General features: G+C 37.1%; 3 protein-coding genes across 4 annotated transcripts; all 3 read left to right on the top strand.

Annotated features, from left to right (window-relative positions):
• Positions 1-1,666: 1,666 nt before the first annotated feature.
• On the top strand, positions 1,667-4,314 carry LOC144516971 (uncharacterized). Of its 2 annotated transcripts, none has more exons than XM_078248715.1 (7): positions 1,667-1,824; positions 1,936-2,058; positions 2,302-2,436; positions 2,512-2,578; positions 2,701-2,972; positions 3,057-3,152; positions 3,611-4,314. In XM_078248715.1, exons 1-7 carry the CDS (start codon positions 1,743-1,745, stop codon positions 3,715-3,717), a joined length of 882 nt encoding a protein of 293 aa, XP_078104841.1. In that variant the 5' UTR covers positions 1,667-1,742; the 3' UTR covers positions 3,718-4,314. The 2 variants fall into 2 exon arrangements, with proteins under 2 accessions (XP_078104841.1, XP_078104842.1); XM_078248716.1 differs by having other exon boundaries at positions 1,668-1,824; positions 2,701-2,966.
• A 6,159-nt stretch (positions 4,315-10,473) lies between these two features.
• On the top strand, positions 10,474-14,780 carry LOC144516969 (tumor necrosis factor receptor superfamily member 1B-like). The gene is made up of 6 exons (XM_078248712.1): positions 10,474-10,632; positions 10,745-10,870; positions 11,041-11,172; positions 12,304-12,399; positions 12,485-12,610; positions 13,308-14,780. Exons 1-6 carry the CDS (start codon positions 10,500-10,502, stop codon positions 13,457-13,459), a joined length of 765 nt encoding a protein of 254 aa, XP_078104838.1. The 5' UTR covers positions 10,474-10,499; the 3' UTR covers positions 13,460-14,780.
• Positions 14,781-15,143: 363 nt separating this feature from the next.
• arl8ba (ADP-ribosylation factor-like 8Ba) lies at positions 15,144-20,934 on the top strand. Its single transcript, XM_078248713.1, has 7 exons — positions 15,144-15,351; positions 18,005-18,085; positions 18,204-18,277; positions 18,411-18,504; positions 18,640-18,707; positions 19,787-19,857; positions 20,001-20,934. Exons 1-7 carry the CDS (start codon positions 15,229-15,231, stop codon positions 20,048-20,050), a joined length of 561 nt encoding a protein of 186 aa, XP_078104839.1. The 5' UTR covers positions 15,144-15,228; the 3' UTR covers positions 20,051-20,934.
• The last annotated feature ends 547 nt before the right edge of the window (positions 20,935-21,481 follow it).

Genomic DNA, 21,481 nt, shown 5'->3' with positions numbered 1-21,481 from the left:
AACAGTTTTTAAAGTTCCACTTCCCTGACATGCTTTGTCATGGAGTTTGTTTCCTTTTGAAACTTTGTCTCAGGAGCAAAATATCTTTATAGAGAAAGTTAGAAATCACAGGATAAGCGGTCTGATTAAAACCTTCTGTGATGTCAGAAAGAGACAAACAATGGACTTCTCTACTGATAAAAATCTTGGCAAATATAGAAATTCACTTCAAGCCTTGGCCATCAAATGAACATCATTTCAGTGATGACAGCTCAGCATGATTCATTGCATTATGTAAGCTGCTTTACACTTTTTAGACTTGTTAAATTGGTTTATGTTAATAGTGTATCAAGATGACAACCAGTCACTTGAGCATGGACTTAATAAGAATTGAGTGATGCCCTAATTAAAGTGTTTTTTTTGTAATTTAACTGAGCAACAGCCAGCTAACACTTTAGCAGAGGTGTATTTTCAACATCCGTTCTATCTACCTAAAGCGAGTTTGCATTTGTGTGGTTGTATCTTGCAGGGTGATCAAGACTGTGGTTATTTCCATCTGCTCTTTTACTCCATATGCAAAAAGTACTGTCATGTTCTTACTAGCAAAAAAACATAAAGCCGCATAGTTACCGATAGTTAACCTATTTTCCTGAAAGAATAATAATAATCAAAAAGCCCAGATAAAGGGTAATAAACATACCAAAATAGCTCTAAAAGGCTGCTTTTGTTATAGGTTATAACATTCCGTTTCATAAAAAATTATATATGTTATAACTTATAACAAAAGCAGCCTTTTAGAGCTATTTTGGTATGTTTATTACCCTTTTATAACAAACATGTAATTAGTTATTTCATATCAATCAAATAAACTTAGGTATTTAATGATTTGTCAATTACCATCATCAAAATATATATAGTTAAAAGAAATGTATTGTCTGTTTGAACAATTGAATTACGGATTCTAATTCTAATACTAATACTAATTCATTAGTGGAGTGTGTGCACTGAGGCACATGTGAGAAAGAAGCATTTTTCCTCCGTTATCTTAGCAGAAAAGTAACATTATACTACAGTATCTTAGAAAACCTACAATCATGGAGAGCTGTTCTTTGTGAAACGATGTGACACTAATTATTTTGTTAGGCTTCTAAAACGTTATGCACGTCTGTTATATAAATTTTTTTTTTCTTTTATAGAAATTAGCACAGGTTTGCAATTTATTATACTGTAGTATATATTAACATATATTGTTTAAAATATATATATAAAAAAAACTAAAGCACTATTTTCAACAAATAACAACATGTTAAGAACAATTAATAAAAAGAACAATTCAAATGTTGAGTGTTAAAGTCCATTCTTGACCTTTTGACAAAATAAATAATAACTCAACCAGTCTCAAAACAGATAACATAGACAGAATAATGCACGAGTGTTAACTGTAACTTATTATCATCTTCATTGTTTTCCTTATTTGTCATGTTTTTTTTTTATTTTTATTTTTTTTATTATTTTGTATTTTAAATAAGATGTTATAATTGGGCTTATAGTATCCTCACTCCTATTTATGACATCAAAACATAAAAATGACATAATAATTTAGGAATGACAGTAATGTATATGACATTGTTATTGGGTCAAAATAACACACGTGGGTTTTTCATGTCTTTATAAGGTAGTGGTGTTCCAGTAGGGTCGTTCCGTCTCATTCTCACACACACAGGAAACGCTCAGTAGAACTTGTTGGCACTGAAGTATTGAACATGAGTCTGCTCAAACTGCTTATATTCACTTTAACGTTTTATGAACTCATTGTTGATTCGGATGCTCAGACTTGTCCAAAAGGTAAAGTATGACTTCATTGTACTAAACTCAAATTTTCCTATTCATTCTGCATAATGCCGTAGTATATACTAATGATTTTGGCTTTACAACCTCCTCTTATTGTAAATCAAGGTCAAAGACTAATTTATCATCGCGGAAACAAAAAGCATGGCTGTGACAGCTGTCCCGATGACTCTTATCAGCCCGAAGAGAATCATTCCCAAAACTGCAAACCATGTACAAGGTGTGATCACGGTAAGTGTTGAAGCTTTTGGTATGATGTATTTTACAAAAAACTAACAAAAAAAAGAAAAAAGAAATAGGCTACTGTGAGCAATAGCTGAGAAACCTACATCTACAGAATTACTAATGAATCTGTTAATAGAGCCAAGATGTTGCATCAAATTGGTTCACTTTGTACTGAAGAAGAAAGCTTTTTTCTCTTTTGGCTGGCTGGTTTTCAAGACTCATGTGATCTGATGTGTTTTCTTGTTGTAGCAAAGGGAAGTGTTGTTAAAGAGAATTGCACGAAAGTGACAAACGGAAAATGTCAGTGCCGTGGAAAATTTGTTCCCTCAGAGAGTGATTCATCCATTTGCAAATGTGACATTGGATTCGGACTAAAGAATACAGGTACAGAGATCGAACACTGCATACAGTATATAAAAGAAATGGTCTTTTTAATAATTCATTATTTGTCCTTGCCAGAATGTTTAATGTGTGATGACGGCTATTTCAGCACAGAAATCAACTCGCCCTGTGAAAAATGGAGAGAGTATGTATTATTATTAGTATTATTAGTATTATAGTGCACACACATTATATAATATGTGATCTCAATAATGTCTAAAGTAGTTACCTGTTGTTTACAGCTGTATAATGTAACCTTCATTCTAGATGTAAATCAGGAGTGAAAATTCCTGGAAACAGAACCTCAAATGTCATCTGTAATCCGGAGTTGAACCCTAACGACATTACACCCTCCACATCAAACAAAAATGTGTCTTTAATCACACGGTTAACAACCAAATATCCACTTGAGGGGGCCCAAACTCAGAGGTTGCACAGTACCACCACCACCACCACCACCACCACCACCGCGGCTACTCCAGCACACACACGCCCCTCAAGGGACCCCTTTTTACACACAAGCAACTACATTGGTACAGGTACAACTTTGCTGCTATCTTTTTTTACGACACAACCTCATGAAATGAATAATAAGTAACCTGTAGCTGGCTTGTCTTGTTTAGGTATGACCGTCCTCATATTTGGAATTATTGGACTGCTTGTACTGACTGCTGTGACCTGCAAGCTGCACATTACTCCTCAACCAGCAGTACTACCAAGTATGTAGCAGGATTAAAAGTAAAGCGCTTTTGTGTATGTAAAGTAATAGTGGACATTTTGGGAAATATTTGGTGTTTTGTTGCTTGCTGAGAGTTATATGAGAAGATTGATACCACTCTTGTGTTTGACAGAGGTATTGATCTTCTCATCTAAATCTTGGCCAGAAAACGAATAAGCATATTTCCTATCAAATGTATTCCTTTGAACATACCTTGTGCATGCTAAAGTGAAAGATATTATTCTCATTGTTAGCATGAATCTGAATGTTTTTCATTGTTGTAGGAAACATATGGTTCACATGATATTGCCCACCTTTGCTTCTTCATTCTTGGCTTTGTGCCATTTGCCACATGTGCCAAACATCTTTTGAAAGATAAGGACTATCGATATTAATTGTGGATAACGTGTGTTGTAAATAACAACTCGTTATTACTTATACTTTAATGTCTGTTTTCAGAAAATGACTCATTGTGTCGGAGGCCAGTTGAGGAAAGCGGCGATGGCAGTCTGTCCTCTCTCAAACTGTATCCAGGGGATCACTGTGGTGAAGAATCTGTCTACTAAGACTGTGAATTTTTACATTGTCATGTGAATTATTTCCGACTGATCACTCATATTTTCCTTACATTGCTGTTTTTTCAGAAAAATTATTTACTGTATCTGTATTGTAGCAGGTGTATTCGCAATCTGCAGTGTGGTCAATACAACAATTTTTTTGTTGTATAGAATATTGGGCGAATTATGTAAAAGATTTGTCTAAATCATACCTCACTTTTGGCCATTTAACTGTAGACTAATTTAAAGTTAAATAGTAAAAGGTAGCAGTAAGGATGTAAAAATAGATGTTTTGCTTTCTTAATTAAGATAATTTTGCTTATCAAGTCACTTTCTGTGTGACGTTAATATTTAATACTAATTTGGATATGGAATTTTTTTTATAATAACCTCAGAGATCATGTCACTAAGTACCTTAGTATGTTATATTACAGTAACAATCCTTAATACTCTTGCTAAAGTGCACATATATACATATGTTTTTGATGATTTTTTTTAAACCTTATGATGTTATATAACGTGATATGGTTTAATGGGGAAAGTGACAAGTTTCTGAGAAATATCCAGTAAAGGTAACAATCAATGCAATTGAACAATGAACTGTTGGAGAGCTTTAGAAAAACATTTTACTTTCTTCTTGCAGTCTTACCGTCTCTATTTTTGGTCATGTTTTGTTTATTCAATTATGTTCCACTGGTAGCAGATTCGTAAAGTAAAAAAAGTAAAAAAAAAACATGCTTTCAGTGGTGTGTGGGTTTGGGGGATTTTCCCTTGTGGAGTTAAATGTGCCTCTTTTCCCACTGAGAGATACTTCCTCTCATGTTTTCGTCTCAGCAGTTGGAAAGATTGATGTTGTTAATGTGAAGAATTTCATGTTTACTTCACTGGAGACTTTCCCCAAAATCAATCAAAGGAGTTATGAAAGCATGCCCTCATTATTTGTATTCACTTATGTTTCGCTAAAATATCAGATTAAAAATAGAATAGTAGAATATATTTAGAAAAAGCTGCAATTTGGTTCCAACTCACTGATTCCTTTGACAGCGCCCTCTGTTGGAATACTTCAGGGGAAAAAAATAAACTTCTTATTTACTGTAAAAACAGTGGTAGAGGAAGTATTCACTTAAGTACAAGTATCAGTAAAGCAATGTGAAAATATTATGTTGCAAGTAAAAGTCCTAATAATCCTACTTAAGTAAAAGTACTGAAGTTTAAGCAGTAAAATGTAAAAATATGAAAGGTAAAGTTAGGCCTACTCTGCAGAAAAATGGATAATATTTTATCATTTACTATTTTTAGATTGTTATACTGCATCAATGTGCAAGCAGCATTTTACTGTAGTTGCTGGTCAAGGTGGAGCTTGTTATATTGTTTATATACAGTCATCTAGCTAGGGGAAATGTCCCTTTGTTGGAACTGCTAACAACAGCTTTTATGTGAGAGGTCACAAGACAAAAAAGTTGAAAAACCTCTGGTTTAAGTTTATTATATGTTTTTATATACAAAATCTTAATGTGAAAAGTAACTACAGTATCTGTCACATAAAAGTTGTAAAAAAAAGTACAATGTTGCCCTGTGAAATGTAGTGAAGAAGTATAAAGTATTAGGTAAAGATACCTCACAATTGTAGCTACTTTAGTATAGTACTTGAGTACATGTACTTCTTCTACTACTTCTTCACTGTTTAAACAACAAACAAAGTAGTTGCTATGTGACTCTCTGTAAACCATGTTTTTTGTTAAATATTTTGTCTCTGATATTTGTTCTCCATTTGCAATGTGATGTCCTGAGAGTGTGTGAATAAAGAATTGCCTTTTCTAACAACTAAACTACCAAATTGAGCATTTGTTACAGAAAGAATGCAAATAATGTACACTGGAAACAGTCCCTGCATATACTTTCAGTAAATGTCAGTGATCCAGGAAGTCAGTGTGTGGTTTCCAAGAAAGATACAACAGCCTAACCAAACCCTTTGCTTTTTGCAGAAATAGCTGCAACTTAACTCACTGAATAACAAGAATTAGTGCCACCAACTGATAATACATAACACACATTCTTAAACGGGGGTTTTACACTGGGCTACAGAGGGCTGGTAAGATCACTTCTTTCTAACTCCCCAATTCTTTTTTCATTTTTGAAGTGCCTCAAGTGACATCACTTTAGGTAATTTATCAGATTTCTCACAGCTCCCTCTGGAGCCACAAAAAGGCTTTAAAAAGACTTTTAGTTGTTAGTAGTAGTTAGTAGTACTGCACAAGACCTGCAAACGGACCTTGATGTGTAAAATCAACGTTCCCCTTTAAGATTAAATAACACATGAAAACTTCCAAGAGCGGTGGATACTTTACTGTATTTTCGCTCTGTTGGTTCTCTGGTTGTCTAATTTCAAAAGAGAGAAAGATCTTTATTGGGTGATGCCTTCCTTTACTCCTGTATTCAGTGAAATAAAGTGCCACACCGTAACCCTATATATTATCACATTGAAGGCTATCTAAAACAAGTGACAGCACGTCTTCCATGCACCCTCACCACAACGCCCACAGAGTGGGTGGTACTATCGTCATTGTGTAGCCACAAAGGGCTTAATAGACACTGCAGACAGCTGGATTTACCTTTACAATGCACTGCAGTATCTATTAAGCCCTTTGTGCCTACTCAATGACGACATACACTTGAGAACTACGTTTAAGCACATCTATCCTGACGGAGGTTTCAAACATGCGACCATGTGGTTGTGAGTGAGTGCGACTGACAGCAAGATAAATGTCTTTGGTAAAATTGGTGGTACAGCCCACGTGTGATGAGGTTTTGATGGGTGAGAATTCAGCTGGGGGTTATCACAAACATTTACAGTTTGGGTGTTACATATATATATATATATATATATATATATATATATATATATATATATATATATATATATATATATATAAATAAGGGTGCTGAAAATGATTTTAACATTTTAGACTCTATTGCCCCTGTTCGGACTAAAACTATTAAACCTAAGGCGGACCCTTGGCTAAATGACACCACAAGGGCCCTTAGGCAACACTGCAGAAAAAGCTGAACGAAGGTGGAAGAAGGACAATTTGCATGTATCTCTGGGTTTATTAAGGGACAGTCTAGCAGCATACCAGAAGGCTGTGAAGGTGGCGAAGATGCAGCATCTCTCATCTGTCATAGCTAGCAGTTGCCATGAACCTAGAGTGTTATTCAATGTGATAAACTCTGTTGTGAATCCATGCACCTCTGCTCCGACAGATGTTTCAAACAGTACATGTGAGAATTTTCTCTGTTATTTTATTGACAAAGTTGCATCTGTCAGGCAAAATGCCAGTGCTAATTTCAATGTGTTTGTACCTGCTGCTCCTGTGCACTCTGCTGTGTTTGGGGAATTTAAGCCAGTTTCTCTGACATTGCTAGCTGAGGTAGTGCAACACATGAAACCGACCAACTGTCCTTTAGACATTGTTCCTGCCAGGATAGTGAAGGAGGCTTTTAATAGCACCATTGGGTCAAGTCTTCTTACTTTTTTAAATTCCTGTCTTAGTTTAGGTTCTGTCCCAGCTGCTTTTAAACATGCTGTGGTCAGGCCCCTACTTAAGAAGCCTCAGCTTGACCCCACAGTATTGTCCAATTTTAGACCAGTTTCACATCTGCCTTTTCTGTCAAAGGTTTTGGAAAAAGTTGTTTTTATACAGCTACAAGCCTTTTTGCAACTGAACTGTGTGTTTGAAAAATTTCAATCTGGTTTTAGATCACGTCATAGCACTGAGTCTGCACTGCTTAGAGTGCACAATGATATTGCCTTGACTGTGGATGCCGGGAATCCGGCTGTTTTAGTGCTGTTGGACCTCACAGCGGCGTTTGATACAGTGGATCATGCAGTCCTCCTCTCTTGCCTTGATCAGAGTGTAGGCATCCGAGTACTTCAGTACTTACATGGTTTAGATCCTATTTGACAAATAGAAGCTTCTCTGTCATGATTGGTGACTTATCCTCGTCAACTGCTCCTCTCTCCTGTGGGGTACCCCAGGGTTCTATTCTTGGCCCCATCCTGTTTTCTTTATATATGTTGCCTTTAGGGGCTATTATAAGAAAACATAACCTGTCTTTTCATTGTTATGCAGATGAGTCACAAATTTATTTGCCTATGAAATCGAATGACAGTGTCGCACTAGACTCCCTGCTTAGCTGTATTAATGATATTAAGTTGTGGCTTTCACAAAACTTTCTTCATTTGAATGAAGCTAAAACTGAGTGTATCGTCTTTAGTACTTCAGGTATGCCTAACAGTCCAGCTGTGAGTTTGGGAGCCCTGGCTTCATACCTTAAGCCAACTGTCAAAAATCTGGGGGTTACTTTTGATTGCAACATGAAATTTGATAAGCAAATCAGCAATGTTGTTAGAATGAGCTTTTTCCAGCTTCGTCTCCTGGCTAAAGTTAAACCCATCCTTAACAGGCATGATCTAGAAAAGGCTATTCATGCTTTCATAAGTTTTAAGGTTGGATTATTGTAATGCTCTCTATGTTGGTCTGACCCAGACCTCCATCTCACGACTTCAACTTGTACAAAATGCTGCTGCTCGCTTTTTAACAAATACATCTAGACGCGCACACATCACTCCCGTTCTCTACACCCTACATTGGCTCCCTGTGCGTTATAGAATCGATTTTAAGGTGTTATTGTTTGTTTTCAAGGCCTTAAACGGCCTGGCCCCGGAGTATCTGTCCGAGATCTTAACCATGCGTGAGCACAACCGGTCCTTGCGGTCCTCAAATCAGCTGGTTTTAGAAGTCCCGAGGTCAAAGTACAAACGGTGGGGTAATCAGACTTTTGCAGTCGCTGCTCCGACACTCAAGTTACCCCCTGAAATTCGGACAACTACAGATGTAGCGCTTTTTAGGTCTAAACTCAAAACTTATCTGTTTAGAAAGGCTTTTAATACGTAGTAGTGGTGTGACAATTTCCCTCTCCTATTTATATGTAACCTTTTCTGATTTTATTGTTTCTATGTGTCATTCTTTTTATTGTATGATATCTTATATGATGTGTGTTTTAGTCTTGGTTTCTGATGTGAAGCACTTTGGATACCTTTTGGTTACTGTAAAGTGCTATATAAATAAATGTTGATTGATTGATTGATTGATTGATTGTTCATCAGAGTGATGACCTGTGGGAAGAAACTGTTCTTGTTTTTGGTTGTTTGGGCAAACAGTGTTCTGTAGCGCCTACCAGAGGGGAGGAGCGGAAACAGATTGTCTCCAGGGTGTGTGAGGATCTGCAGTGAAGTTTCCTCTGGATATGTATAAACCCTGAACGGAGGGCAGGCTGGCAACAATGTTTTTTGTGCAGTCTTGACTGTTCGTTGTAGTCGATTGGATCAGCAGCTTACAATGATTTTACAGAGAAAAAATAACCAATCCCCACATTTTGACAAATTGTTACCAGCAAATGTTTGGCACGTTTGCTTCATAACTGACTTACTGTACATTATTTAATTGATTTTCTAAATGGTTGATGAGTCAGGTTTTGTCAATTTCATTTACTAATCATTTGAGTACTACTCAACAGTGTTGCATTTGCCAGGAACCCCCCCTCCTGCATCAAATGTCAACAAAACCCAATCACACTACACCTACAGTTAGTTAACAGCACTAAATTCTTTACACATCATAATGCATTTTTTGTATGAACTCTCCTGCATTATAGACTATGAACATTTCATCCTTTGTTGTAATCCTTATTCTCACTGGTGATTTAAATGTAGTTTTTGGTGATGCTGCTGAATAGTCGGGGAAATCCTTCATGCAGTGGGGTTTAGTACTGCAGGGATTGGTTTCTTAGATTTAATTATATTATACAGATGTTTTATTGCATTCTCTCCATATAGTACGGGTTTTCCAGGAACCAAACTGAGACATGTTCAGAATATTGTAATTGCTTCTGTTTCAGTTTATTGGCCTCTTAATGTCATGTTATGTGACTTACTAATTATTGCTGTTCACATGGTCATTTGACTGGATGATCATTGCTGATTTAATGTCTTGTGTAACAAACAATTCATTAACTATAAGACAGATCAGATCCTCAACGATCCTGCTCATCTTCTCAGAAAACTAGAACTACAAGGTACAGCAAATAATTTCTGCCTACAGCAATTAGACTGCGCAATGAAAAACTAAAACTGTCTTTGGTATTTTAACTGCATTACTTACAGCCACTTATCGTAGTTTAATGGTTTGCTTATGTTTCTGTAGTGCTCCTGGAGTGTGCAGAAGTTGCTTTACCCACAGTTTCTGCAGAAGTGTTTGACGTGACAAAACCTGAAACAATACCTCCAACACCAACACATGCTTTATAGGAAAGTCTCAATACCACGTCCACAAAAGATCCATAATAGTGATGACGTGCTGATGTCACAAACATCACATATCACCTGTCCGCAAACACTAGGCTCCCCTTCTAAAGCCAAGCTGAATAGCCCTGCTTTATATGTATATAAAATAACATTTCACAATAAAATAAAATCACAAGAGACAAAAAACAGGAAAAGAAATTATGCAAACAAAAAAATATTAAATAAACTACTTTTGTTATTCAATTTATACTGTTGTTAAATCATGTGTTTAGTGCAAGAAGCCTACAAGTGGTCTTTCACTTCCTGAACTACACCGCAGATGTCTCACACACTGTCTCTCTGTGATCTAACCACACTCCCATCTCACACTGACGTCAGCAAACAGCCAAGATAAAACCCTGAGGGCACGAGCAGAGCACTGGTCATAATGAATGCTCGGATCCTTTCCCTGGCAGTAATATGTGTCTTGAGTATTTGGACTTTGGTCTTGGAATACACTGAAGGCTGTGTTGATGGACAGGATGAGGTAGATGGACAATGCTGTGACTTGTGTTCCCCAGGTAAAAAACATAATTAATCTTTAAAATGATATTCTATCTTCTATCATCTCATTGTGTGAATGCTATCTATATTCTTGAGAGTGATTGATTTCATTTGTTTCTTGTTTTAAAGGTACATATTTAAAGGATTACTGCACAGCGCACCAACAAACTGTCTGTAGCCCTTGTGAGGAGGGTTACTTCTCAGACCGACGGAGCATGTTTGACAGATGTGAGGAATGCCGGTCATGCCAACAAGGTAAGACTGAAATTGGTTTAATTTAGAAAAAAATTATAGCCCTGCTCTTTGTGGATTTCTAGTGAAACACCGGTAGATGCTGACAATGCATTTAACTCTGTGGATAAAAGACAAAACACTGTTATCACCTGGAAGTCCTGTGGTTTAAATTCTTAAAAGTCTTTCTACAGAATATACGGTGAAATGTACGCTGACCACAAATGCAAACTGTTCGTGCCGCTCTGGTTTCCTGTGCTCCAACAATGAGTGTTCAGAGTGTGAGGAAAACAAATGTGTCACTGGGGAGAAACTGAAGAGGACAGGTGAGAGTGGACATATTTTTCTTTTAGATCAAAGAAAAAAGTTATGGTTTTAAAATCGCTGCTGGCACAAATATGGTTTGAATATGTCAATTACTGTTTTCTTTGTTTATTATGGGTGTCATGCCGAGGGCTGTCAAGGGGCACATATGGAAATAAATGTGGGTTAGACACAGACAGTTATGTACTATACTAGAAATGTAGGTTTGATTAATGCACCCAACCCATTTTTTTCACTTGATAAGACTAATTAAAAAATAAGTAATATAAAATAATGATGTTTAAGTAGGCTGAGCATGCAGGATTTGAGAATTTGAAATGCCTTAATATCTCAGTTCACACACACACACACACACACACACACACACACACACACACACACACACACACACACACACACACACACACACACACACACACACGGTGAGGTTTTCTCAAATTGTTGTCACATTTATCATTCAAACACTGTTGAATGAACAAGTCTTAATCAATGTGGTCCTTTATGACTGCTATTAGTCAGTACAAGGAGAGCTGTCCATAACAATGTCAGGAAAGTTTGGTGTCAAGAAGTTTGCCAAAGTGTTTGCCAAATTTGAAAATGCAATCTACCACTGCTACTATCACAAGACTTTAACAGCAGTCATGCAAGAGTCTACAGCCATGCCAGTGGTTCTGTGAGGCGGTAATAAGGCACAGCTGTGCTTTGAGTTAAATGTAAACATCAGCATGCTAACATGTTCACAATGCTAACATGCTGATGCTAAATGGGTACAATGTTTACTGTGTTCACAATCTTAGTTTAGCGTGTTAGCATGTTAACATTTGCTAACTAGCACTAAACACAAAGAACAGCTGAGGATGATCGGAATGTCATTAGCTTTGACATATTTCCCATGAAACGAAATACAAATGCCATCCTCATGGTGGTGATAGATAAATTATCAAGGGGGTCATTAGGATTCATCCTCTGGGCACTATGATTGTCTGTACATAACTTCATGGCAATCCCAACGATAGTTGTTAAGATACAGTATTTCAGTCTGGACCAAATTTGGAAAAATATTGAGAATGAGAATTACTTTTTGATTGAACAAATGGTGGTGGACTCACCTATCTGTCTCTCTGTCTTTTCAGCCATGGCGTTGGGTGACGGGTTGTTAAAGTATTCATATCAGTGTGAGCGTTTATGCCCTCATAACGCATATTTTGATGATAAAGAGGACATCTGCAGTAAGTGAATGCACAATAAATGTTTTTACTTGATAAAAGTATAGGTGAATTGAACTAACTTGACTATGATTTGATGTTTCACCAGAGATGCACACAGATGGTATAGGCTCCATTAATTTACTCCTTGGCATCGGCTTTGTTTTGAGTTCTCTCATCCTCCTCGTATTTCTATCTTATGCCTGCACAAAGAACCTAAGGAAGCACAAAGCATGTAAGTGGGCATTAATGGAAACATAGTATATAATGAACATAATGAACTGGTTTTAATACATACATACAAAGGATCACAGATCTGTAAATAAAAAGGTCATATAATTAGTCAAAAGGAGATCACCAGTGAGTAGTCAAGGGGTTTCAATTGAATGTACTGTAAATACACCGGGTCAGTATTTGGAACTTTTGATCAGTCAGTATACGAGTCAGTGCAGAAAATGTCCAAGTCACTAAATATCCATTGGTGTGCCGGTTCATAAAATATTAAGAAATGAAAAGTCACCAATACACCTATGACAATTCAGAAGCGTGGCACATCTGGACACTGCAATTTCCCCCTGTTCTTTTTTGCAAAGTGAAAAGAAAAACAGGGAGAAAACAAGATGGTTACTATGGCAAAGGGTTGTTTCTGAAAGAAATTTAAAAATTTCAATATACAGTATTATTCATTTTTGAAGTGTTTACACTGGCCGTTGCATTTTTATCATCAGATTTCCACTCAGATCCCTGTATTATTTGTTTTTTACTCCTTGAAACACATGAAATCCCAATCTAGAGGAAGTTATAGTTAAAGTGTAGTGTAGTTAAGTGCAGGTGATGGATACTGTAGGTATAAGAATATGACATGACCGCAGTGATTATTTGATGATGCTACTATTTTCAAAGTTAAACTTGTCTATTTTCCTCTACTCCAGATAATATTCCTACTGAAATATTAGCGGTGTCCACCAACGCCAGTGACTTTCACCTGTCGAAGGAGGAGAGTGGGCACAAGCTCATCATGCAGGATGAATCTGAGAACAGCAACAGTGTTGACCTCCTGCATCTGGAAAAAGTCTCCACTTGATGATAACTAGTCTATAATGACATAAACAGTCTGTTCACTTTAATAATATTGATGTAATGGTATGAAGCACCTTGCTTAGAAGGTTAGAGATGCACACTTTTAATTGTGTTGTATGTTTTTAAATGGAACTTGAAAGCTATCTATCTATCTAAAGGTCGTTGATTGGATCTCCAGCAGGAAAGTGAAAGACCAGCATTTGTCTGATGAACAGATGAAAGGTATAATGAGAAAAGTTTGAAACCATGGTCAAAGTATGTCCTTTTAAGGTGTGTATTTTTAGTATGTGGATTTCTTTTCTAAAAAACTCTGTAAAGTGTCTTTGAGTGTTGTAAAATGTGCTATATAAATACAATGCATTATTATTATTATTATAACTGTTATTTTAGAAGTACTATGTTCATGAGTCCTACATTCATTTTTTTGCCGGATTTGGTTAAAAAAATGACTACTGTTTAATAATTTCTAGACACATTTCTTGGAAAGTGACTAGCTGTCTTATATTCGAATGTAAATATTATGCAAAATACTTGCATTAAGCAATGTATTATACATGGTGTATTATACAGTTAATTGTATTAACCTCCTAATCTATCATTTTAATAAATAATTCTAAACCCATTTTTTTCCCAACCACACTAAAAAAACAAAAACATTGTAGACCATACACTGCACCACACAGTTTGTGGTCACAGATGATAATCCTGGCAGGATTTAAAATTACTTATGTGTATTATTACATAATACTTAAAATTAAACTGCATTACTTCAATCAAACCTGAGCCCCTGTTCATCATTCTTGGAATATCGGAGACCTTCAGGAAACTGAGTGTAGCACAGCAGCGTTTTCTCTCTTATTGTTTCATAATAGCAAAGAGATTAATCCTCATCTTATGGAAGAGCATAGCTGTACCTACCTCTAAGATGTGGTTAGAGGATTTAACTAACACACTTCATTTAGAAAGGATAAGGCATACGCTGAAAGACAGGCTCAACTTATTCAATAAAACATGGAAACCCCTCATATCATACCTCAAAACTACAAATCCAGTACAACAGTCTGCATCCTAGCACGACATATGACAATTGTAATGGTTTTAGAGTGAAGGTCTCTGTGAGGGAGGGTGGATGGGATGGAGATACATGGGGAGGGCTTAAACGGGCAGATAGGGGGTTGGGATAGTGTGGGGGATCGTGGTCAGCCTGTTGGTGTTCTTACCATCGTTTTTGTATTGTTGTTACTTATCTTGTTTTGCTTTGTTTTGTTTTAATGTTGTACCACTTTAAGTTTTTGAGAAAAAAAATTAAACTGCATTATGTATTTCTTCCCTTGTTTTGTTATGTATGTATGTATGTATATATGTATGTATGTATGTATGTACTGTATGTATGTATTCATGATGGGACAGCAGTATAAGAAAGGTGTGCATGCATGAACATACACTATGTGTATGTTGCTCTCCTGACATAGTTCTGTAGTCCTGGTATAATATTCAGCAGGAGCAGATTTTTGTTGTTGTTAAATGTGTTATTTTTCTGTATACATTTTTTTTTTTTATAGAAACAAAACCTAAACAGTCTTTAGGTAGGGGTATCAACTGGGTGTACTTCCTCCATGTGCCAGTGGGGGCGCTGCCGGGCGTGTTTCAGCAGACTGATCATGTGACAGATGGCTGCGTCCCACTTCCCTTCCTCACTGGAAAAACGCCACATCTGACAGGGAGGGAGAAACACACACAGCCACACAGGGGAGTGAGAACACCGACGTAAAGATGTTGGCACTAATGAACCGGCTTCTGGACTGGTTCAAGTCTCTGTTTTGGAAGGAGGAGATGGAGTTGACGCTGGTCGGCCTCCAGTACTCGGGGAAAACAACATTTGTAAACGTGATCGCTGTAAGTCTTCAGCTGCTAGCCACCTTGTTGGGGTAGTGCTAATACTATTAGCGCTAATGATGGGATAAGAGTTACCAAGCTAACTATGTCTTTGCTACACTGTCTGGTTTTCGGGTCCAAAAACGATGTGATGTTACTCAGTTTGGACCGCAGCATCTATAAAAAACAACCCTGAAACTGAGTCAGGTTGTTGGACTTGTGTCAAAAAGTCAGCTGAGCTAACTAGTTTGCTGCTGCAGGTCCCATATACTGTAGGCTATATAAAGAGGTGGTCCTCGTCGGCTAGTTGCTTACTGTGTTATGACTGTTTAGCATGCTAAACCCAAACGTAGCATACATTTATTTGCTTCAATTAAATCTGATCACTTCGAAACTGTGGGGTCATTTTACACTGAAAGCTGTCAGCCACCAGGACGTTAACGTAAAAACATGTTGACCATTACAACAACTGATCATACACACACACACACACACACACACACACACACAGACAATTTCACATTACAGCACAGTGTGTAACTTTTGTACAGGTGTCCTGCAACAGGTGGAAACTGACCACTCCAAATACGAATTGTTAAGATTTTAGGAGCCTGTCACAAAGAGGTAAAACGAGCTGGCTCTCTGAAAATGAATGCAGACGGGGTCAGTTATGTTGTTTTTAAACTTGCATGAAATGTTTTGACATTTACAAAAAAGTTGGTGTTGATATGCCTAGGTGGCCAAGTGGCATGCAAATGTAGCATTTAAGTTAAAATAAAGGGCAGTTGATGCTTTTTGTTGTAACCAGCAGCTTCAGATGCAACTTGTGATAAAGTTACACATACAGATTGTATCTTTGCTGTGACCTATGGCTGGAGGTTTTTTTTTGCAAGCCATTTCTCTTGTGCAACTTCGTGCAACTTTGTAGGGATTACTTAAAATGGGCAGTGTCTGGTGGAGCAATTTTTCATTGGCTAATCCCTAGAGAGCAACTTTAGTTTTTAGCAGCATATTGTGAAAAGCAAGTTTCGTGGCTTTGTTTGGAGTTGTTAATCAGTTTGCGGTTGTTATGACCCCGATGGCTCTCACGACAGTTTGCACACATGGCTGACGACCAATCAGATTTCTCTCTGACCTGTTTTTGTCCTGTTATTTTAATCTGTGCAATTTCTCTTTTATTCACAAGTGTGTTGAAGTGTTTCTTTTAAAAACCTTTTTAACTGGATTGACAGGATTTTAGGTTTTGGTTTAATGTGATACATATCTCCACTAGAAACACTTAATTGATTCATTGATTAGCCAACTGATAGAAAAAGAAATACTGCCAACAATTTTGTTAATCAATTATGTTTTCTATAAAAAAAAAAAAAAGGCTGAAACATTCAATGGTTTCAGCCTCTCATTGTTTCATATAATCATGAAGCGGACTAAACAAGCCATTTTAAAGAGGTTGTCTTGGGCTTTAGGAAACTGCCAGGCTTTTTCACAATTTGTTTAGACATTTAAAAGAACAAAACTAATCAAATAATAACTGGTAGATTAATCAGTAATTAAAGTAATTGTTAAGAAACACACAATTCCAATAACAATCTCAATAGCACAATCTGCCCAGAAACTGGTGTACCTTTTACCAGGCAGGAGCTATTACTACCCATATTGATGTAAGAAAGTGTTGTTAAGGAGAAAGCAAATCACCAGTGCACTATTTATTGTGCCTTCACATTTAAAGAAGACAATATCTTTACTATTAAGTTCAGAGTTTGTCAAAGTGGATTAGAGTGTGCTGTTGGCATCAGGTACGAGGGCTGGTGTCTGAGGAGGAAGTTGGGCTTGGGGTTGGAACATAACCCAGATCCTTCACACACTGGAAAAAATGCCCTGCCAGCCAGTGACACAAAAGAGTGAGTGAATAGTTGTTGTGGGGGTGGTTCCTCCTTCCTCAGTCATAAGACCGCTGCACTCATTTCCACTTAGTTTCATCAGGTGACTCTGGCAAGTCATGTGCTGTGAAATCGCAGGCTTCCAAAGAAGGGCAGGCGGAAGGAATAGACACGGCTTGTGAGTTTTCGATGTTAAAGGGGAATGCTGCGGATTCTGAATGCTTCAGTTTGCAATATTGAACTCTCACAAAAGCCAGAACGTGGAGATACTGTATAGTGTTTGGCTTGTTTATCATTTTGGTTTAAAATGATTAATTCTGTGTTGTTTGTTTTTTGTAGTCCCTTTAAATCTCAAATAATGTGTATATGTGTGTGTATGTATATGTGTGTGTGTGTGTGTGTGTGTGTGTGTATATATATATATATATATATATATATATCTATCTATCTATCTATCTATCTATCTATCTATCAGTATTAGACTTCAATCCAAGCTACAAAAAGGATGTAAAAGTATAAGAGATCCCATGCAGCATGTCATATTTATAATACATTTGATCAAATAATTACACACAGCTGCCCTTATTTTCCTAATAGTTTCCTATTATTATTATTATTATTATTATTATTATTATTATTATTATTATTGTTATTATTATTTTTCATTGTGCACATATATATGCACATCCCACTCCCACATGTTTTCTGCAGTGAATTGCAGGGACATTTTCAACAATCAAAAGTCATAGAGTTTCATAAGAAATGACTTATATGTGTTGTATACTTCCTTTCAGTCTGGGCATTTCAGTGAAGACATGATTCCTACAGTCGGGTTCAATATGAGAAAGGTCACCAAAGGAAACGTCACTATCAAGGTATGTTAATCCTTCTGCTGTTATCACACCGTAACTGTAATTAATGAAATGAAATTAGCACACAGGTTTTACAAGGAGGCAACAGTAATTGAAATAGGAATATCATATAATTCTGCAGATCTGGGATATAGGAGGGCAGCCAAGGTTCAGGAGCATGTGGGAGCGGTACTGTCGGGGAGTTAATTCAATCGTGTGAGTATCTCAGTTTTGATTTTCAAGTTTGTCCGAAAAACAAATGGGAGGAAATTTAATGTGATGAACTGGACACACTGGAAATGTATGTAAAACACATCTAACTAATACTTTCGGTGTTGCTCATTTTTAGGTACATGGTTGACGCAGCAGATCAAGAAAAGGTGGAGGCATCTAGAAATGAGCTTCATAATTTATTAGACAAACCTCAGTTGCAAGGAATTCCTGTAAGTGTTCTCCTGAAACCAATTTTAAGATTTGTCTCATTTCTGCGCCAGTCATGCAAAACTGTGTGTGGGTTTTGTCAATGATTACTTTCTGCAGTTGCAGATTTCAATTGTAATGAGCTTTTGTTTTTTTAGGTTTTGGTACTCGGTAACAAAAGGGATCTCCCTAGTGCTCTAGATGAAAAGCAGCTCATTGAGAAAATGTAAGTATGAAAAATGGTGCGGGCGCCCAGATAGCTCAGTTGGTAGAGTGGGCGCCCATATATAGAGGTTTACTCCTCGACGCAGCGGGCCTTTGCTGCATGTCATTCCCCCCCCTCTCTCTTCCCTTTCATTTCTTCAGCCGTCCTGTCAATAAAGGCCTAAAAATGCCCCAAAAATAATCTTAAATGTACAGCAGTGCACTGCAGACTGTTTTTGTCATGAAAATGTCCCTATTTAATATATCTTGTTCAGTGGTATGGAGAAATAATTTAGGATTTCATATTAGAGTATTATTATTTTAAACTATGTCTTGTCTATACATAATACAACTTTATTCCTATATATATATATATATATTTTTATAATCCTGCATCAGTTGAACCACCTTTATGCTAAACAGGTTAAAAGAAAAGCGTGACTTTCATTTATTTTTTGTTAAAACTGGACCTGTGTCGAGTTGTAGTTTACTGTGGAGCTAGAACAGTGACAGTAAGTTTTGGCATCGAAAATAAAATTTGGCATTGAAAAAGGAAACACAATTGTGTCACGTTTGGAAAAAGTTCCAATGAAACACAGGCAAGAAATATTTTATTTTATTTTGATATTTCTGGGTTAGGGTCACCCCTAACCCTGATGCCAGGCTTCGTAGCGGGTTGTGGCTCCATAAGACTGAGGTTCTCTCCTTAGTATGCAGATTCATTAAATTAATAAAATCACGCTTTCCTTGCAGTTCTTGAAAAAGAACTGTCAGTGTAAAAAAAAAAACTGTTTAAAAGAGTGACATGAAGAAAAAAATCAGAAGGTTGTCATTAAAAAAACACATCAGAATGCAAACAATATCAAAATAAAAGTGTATGCTTGTGTTTTATTTTTCATTGCCAATGCTTCTTTTTTCAATGTCACCGTTCTAGCTCCACAGGGAACTGGCTCCCTCTGCTGTCAAGTTAGAAACATGCGCTGAGAGTTGTGCTCATTCCTTAAGCTATGCCACACAAGCTGCAGATGAGTGAGATTGATGACCGGCCTTAATGCGTTCTTCTCATATTTATTTGTTCATGCACCTTTTTCCCCTTCAAAGGAATCTGGCAGCTATTCAGGACAGAGAGATATGCTGCTACTCGATTTCCTGCAAAGAGAAAGACAACATTGGTGAGTTGCATGACTATGGACTAAAAGGAGCTAAAACTGTACAAAAATTGTATGCAAATCATATTGTGTGTTGCTCCTGAGTTAGAAATGCCTGAATCCTTAACCGATTCTCAGACTGACGCAGCATGTTTCCTTGATTCCAGACATCACACTTCAGTGGCTCATTCAGCACTCAAAATCCAGGAGGAGCTAAAAATATAGGAGTTGTTTTCCAGCTGTGTTTGCCACGTTACTGTCATGCCACTCCCCCCCATCACTCTGCGAGGATGTAAAGTTGTATATTCAACTCACATGCTGCTCTTTTCTGCTTGTGACACGTTTTCCCCCCTTTTCATGTTGTGGTTCTTTCACAAACCCTGAGAATGCACTACTAAAAATGTGATTCTGATACCAAATGTAATGAATGGCATTTATTGGCATTATTCGTCCTGTAAAGCTGTACTTAAACTTGGAGTCTGAATCAAATTTCGGATCTACATTTAGGCATTACCTGGTTGATCATACCCAGTGGTTTAGAACGCTAATCTTGGGTATACAACACCACCCTCTTGAAGGAGGGTTGATTCTGTCAAATAGGCCTCATTTAACGAGCAATGTTCTTTACACAGTCAGATATGATGCCAGCAGATTACTGATGTGGACATGTAGATTGTTTTTGATGACTGTCACCCTCCGCTTGATAAGGTTTTCTTCTTTCAAGGACATGTCTATTGTTTTAGAAAACTCTGCATTTAAGCAAGTCAATTGATGCAGGTCTGTACAAATATCAAGCTAGTATGATTTTTACTGTGAGATGTGCGTGTATGAATATATGATTCTATTTAAAGTCTGAATGTGCTAAAAGTAAAGCTGTACGGGGTTGTGTGGTTCATATTGGCCTCTGTTTGTAAGTAGCCTCAGTGGAATGATGTGTGTGCTGCCTTGAAGATGAGAGAGTGGCAAAATACAAAGTGCCTTGTGCAATGTCTCTCACAGCTGAAGCAAAGCAGCATGCAAGGGGTGCCTACCTGGGAAGTAAAGAGTAAAACAACACAACTTCAATATATTCAAGAATAAAAAGGCATGCTTTTTAATTTTGACATTGTCCTGTTATTTGTACACCCAATTTTGTATCACAAGGTGTATGATGAAAGGATTGGTATGGTGCTGCGAAGCTATTCTTTCTTCTCGTTGCATGACTTTTGAGAACAGCAAACCGTTTGATCTACTCCGTGTAAGAACAATTTGAATTGATCCATGTGGTCATATTTACAGAGTCATGTTGAAGTTGGTTGGTAGGTTAGATCTATGCAGGATTACCTAACTTTACCTACTAATAACCGGTGCGACAAAGCTTATGGGAAAGTCAGTCGAGTACAGGTTGTACACCTGCACAGTCCTGAGGAGGTCTAATCAGCCAAAGTGAAAACACCTGTGCAGGTGTACCATGGCTCTTTTAAAAATCCCATTAATCCTGAAGTAAAAGAAAATATTTCCAAAATGTAATTACTCTTTCTGTAGACAGGTCCATTTTAGTGTTGTGTATAGACATGGTGATAAGTGTGCATGAGATCTAATGACTTAACATATGGTATTGTGCCTTTTATAACTCCAATCTGCACAGTGATAAATAGCAATCAGATAA

This window comes from Sander vitreus, chromosome 4, assembly GCF_031162955.1.
Source record: "Sander vitreus isolate 19-12246 chromosome 4, sanVit1, whole genome shotgun sequence".
Classification (NCBI taxonomy): Eukaryota; Metazoa; Chordata; class Actinopteri; order Perciformes; family Percidae; genus Sander; species Sander vitreus.
Note: the sequence above shows the minus strand (reverse complement) of the source record. Positions and strands in the feature narration are given on the sequence as shown.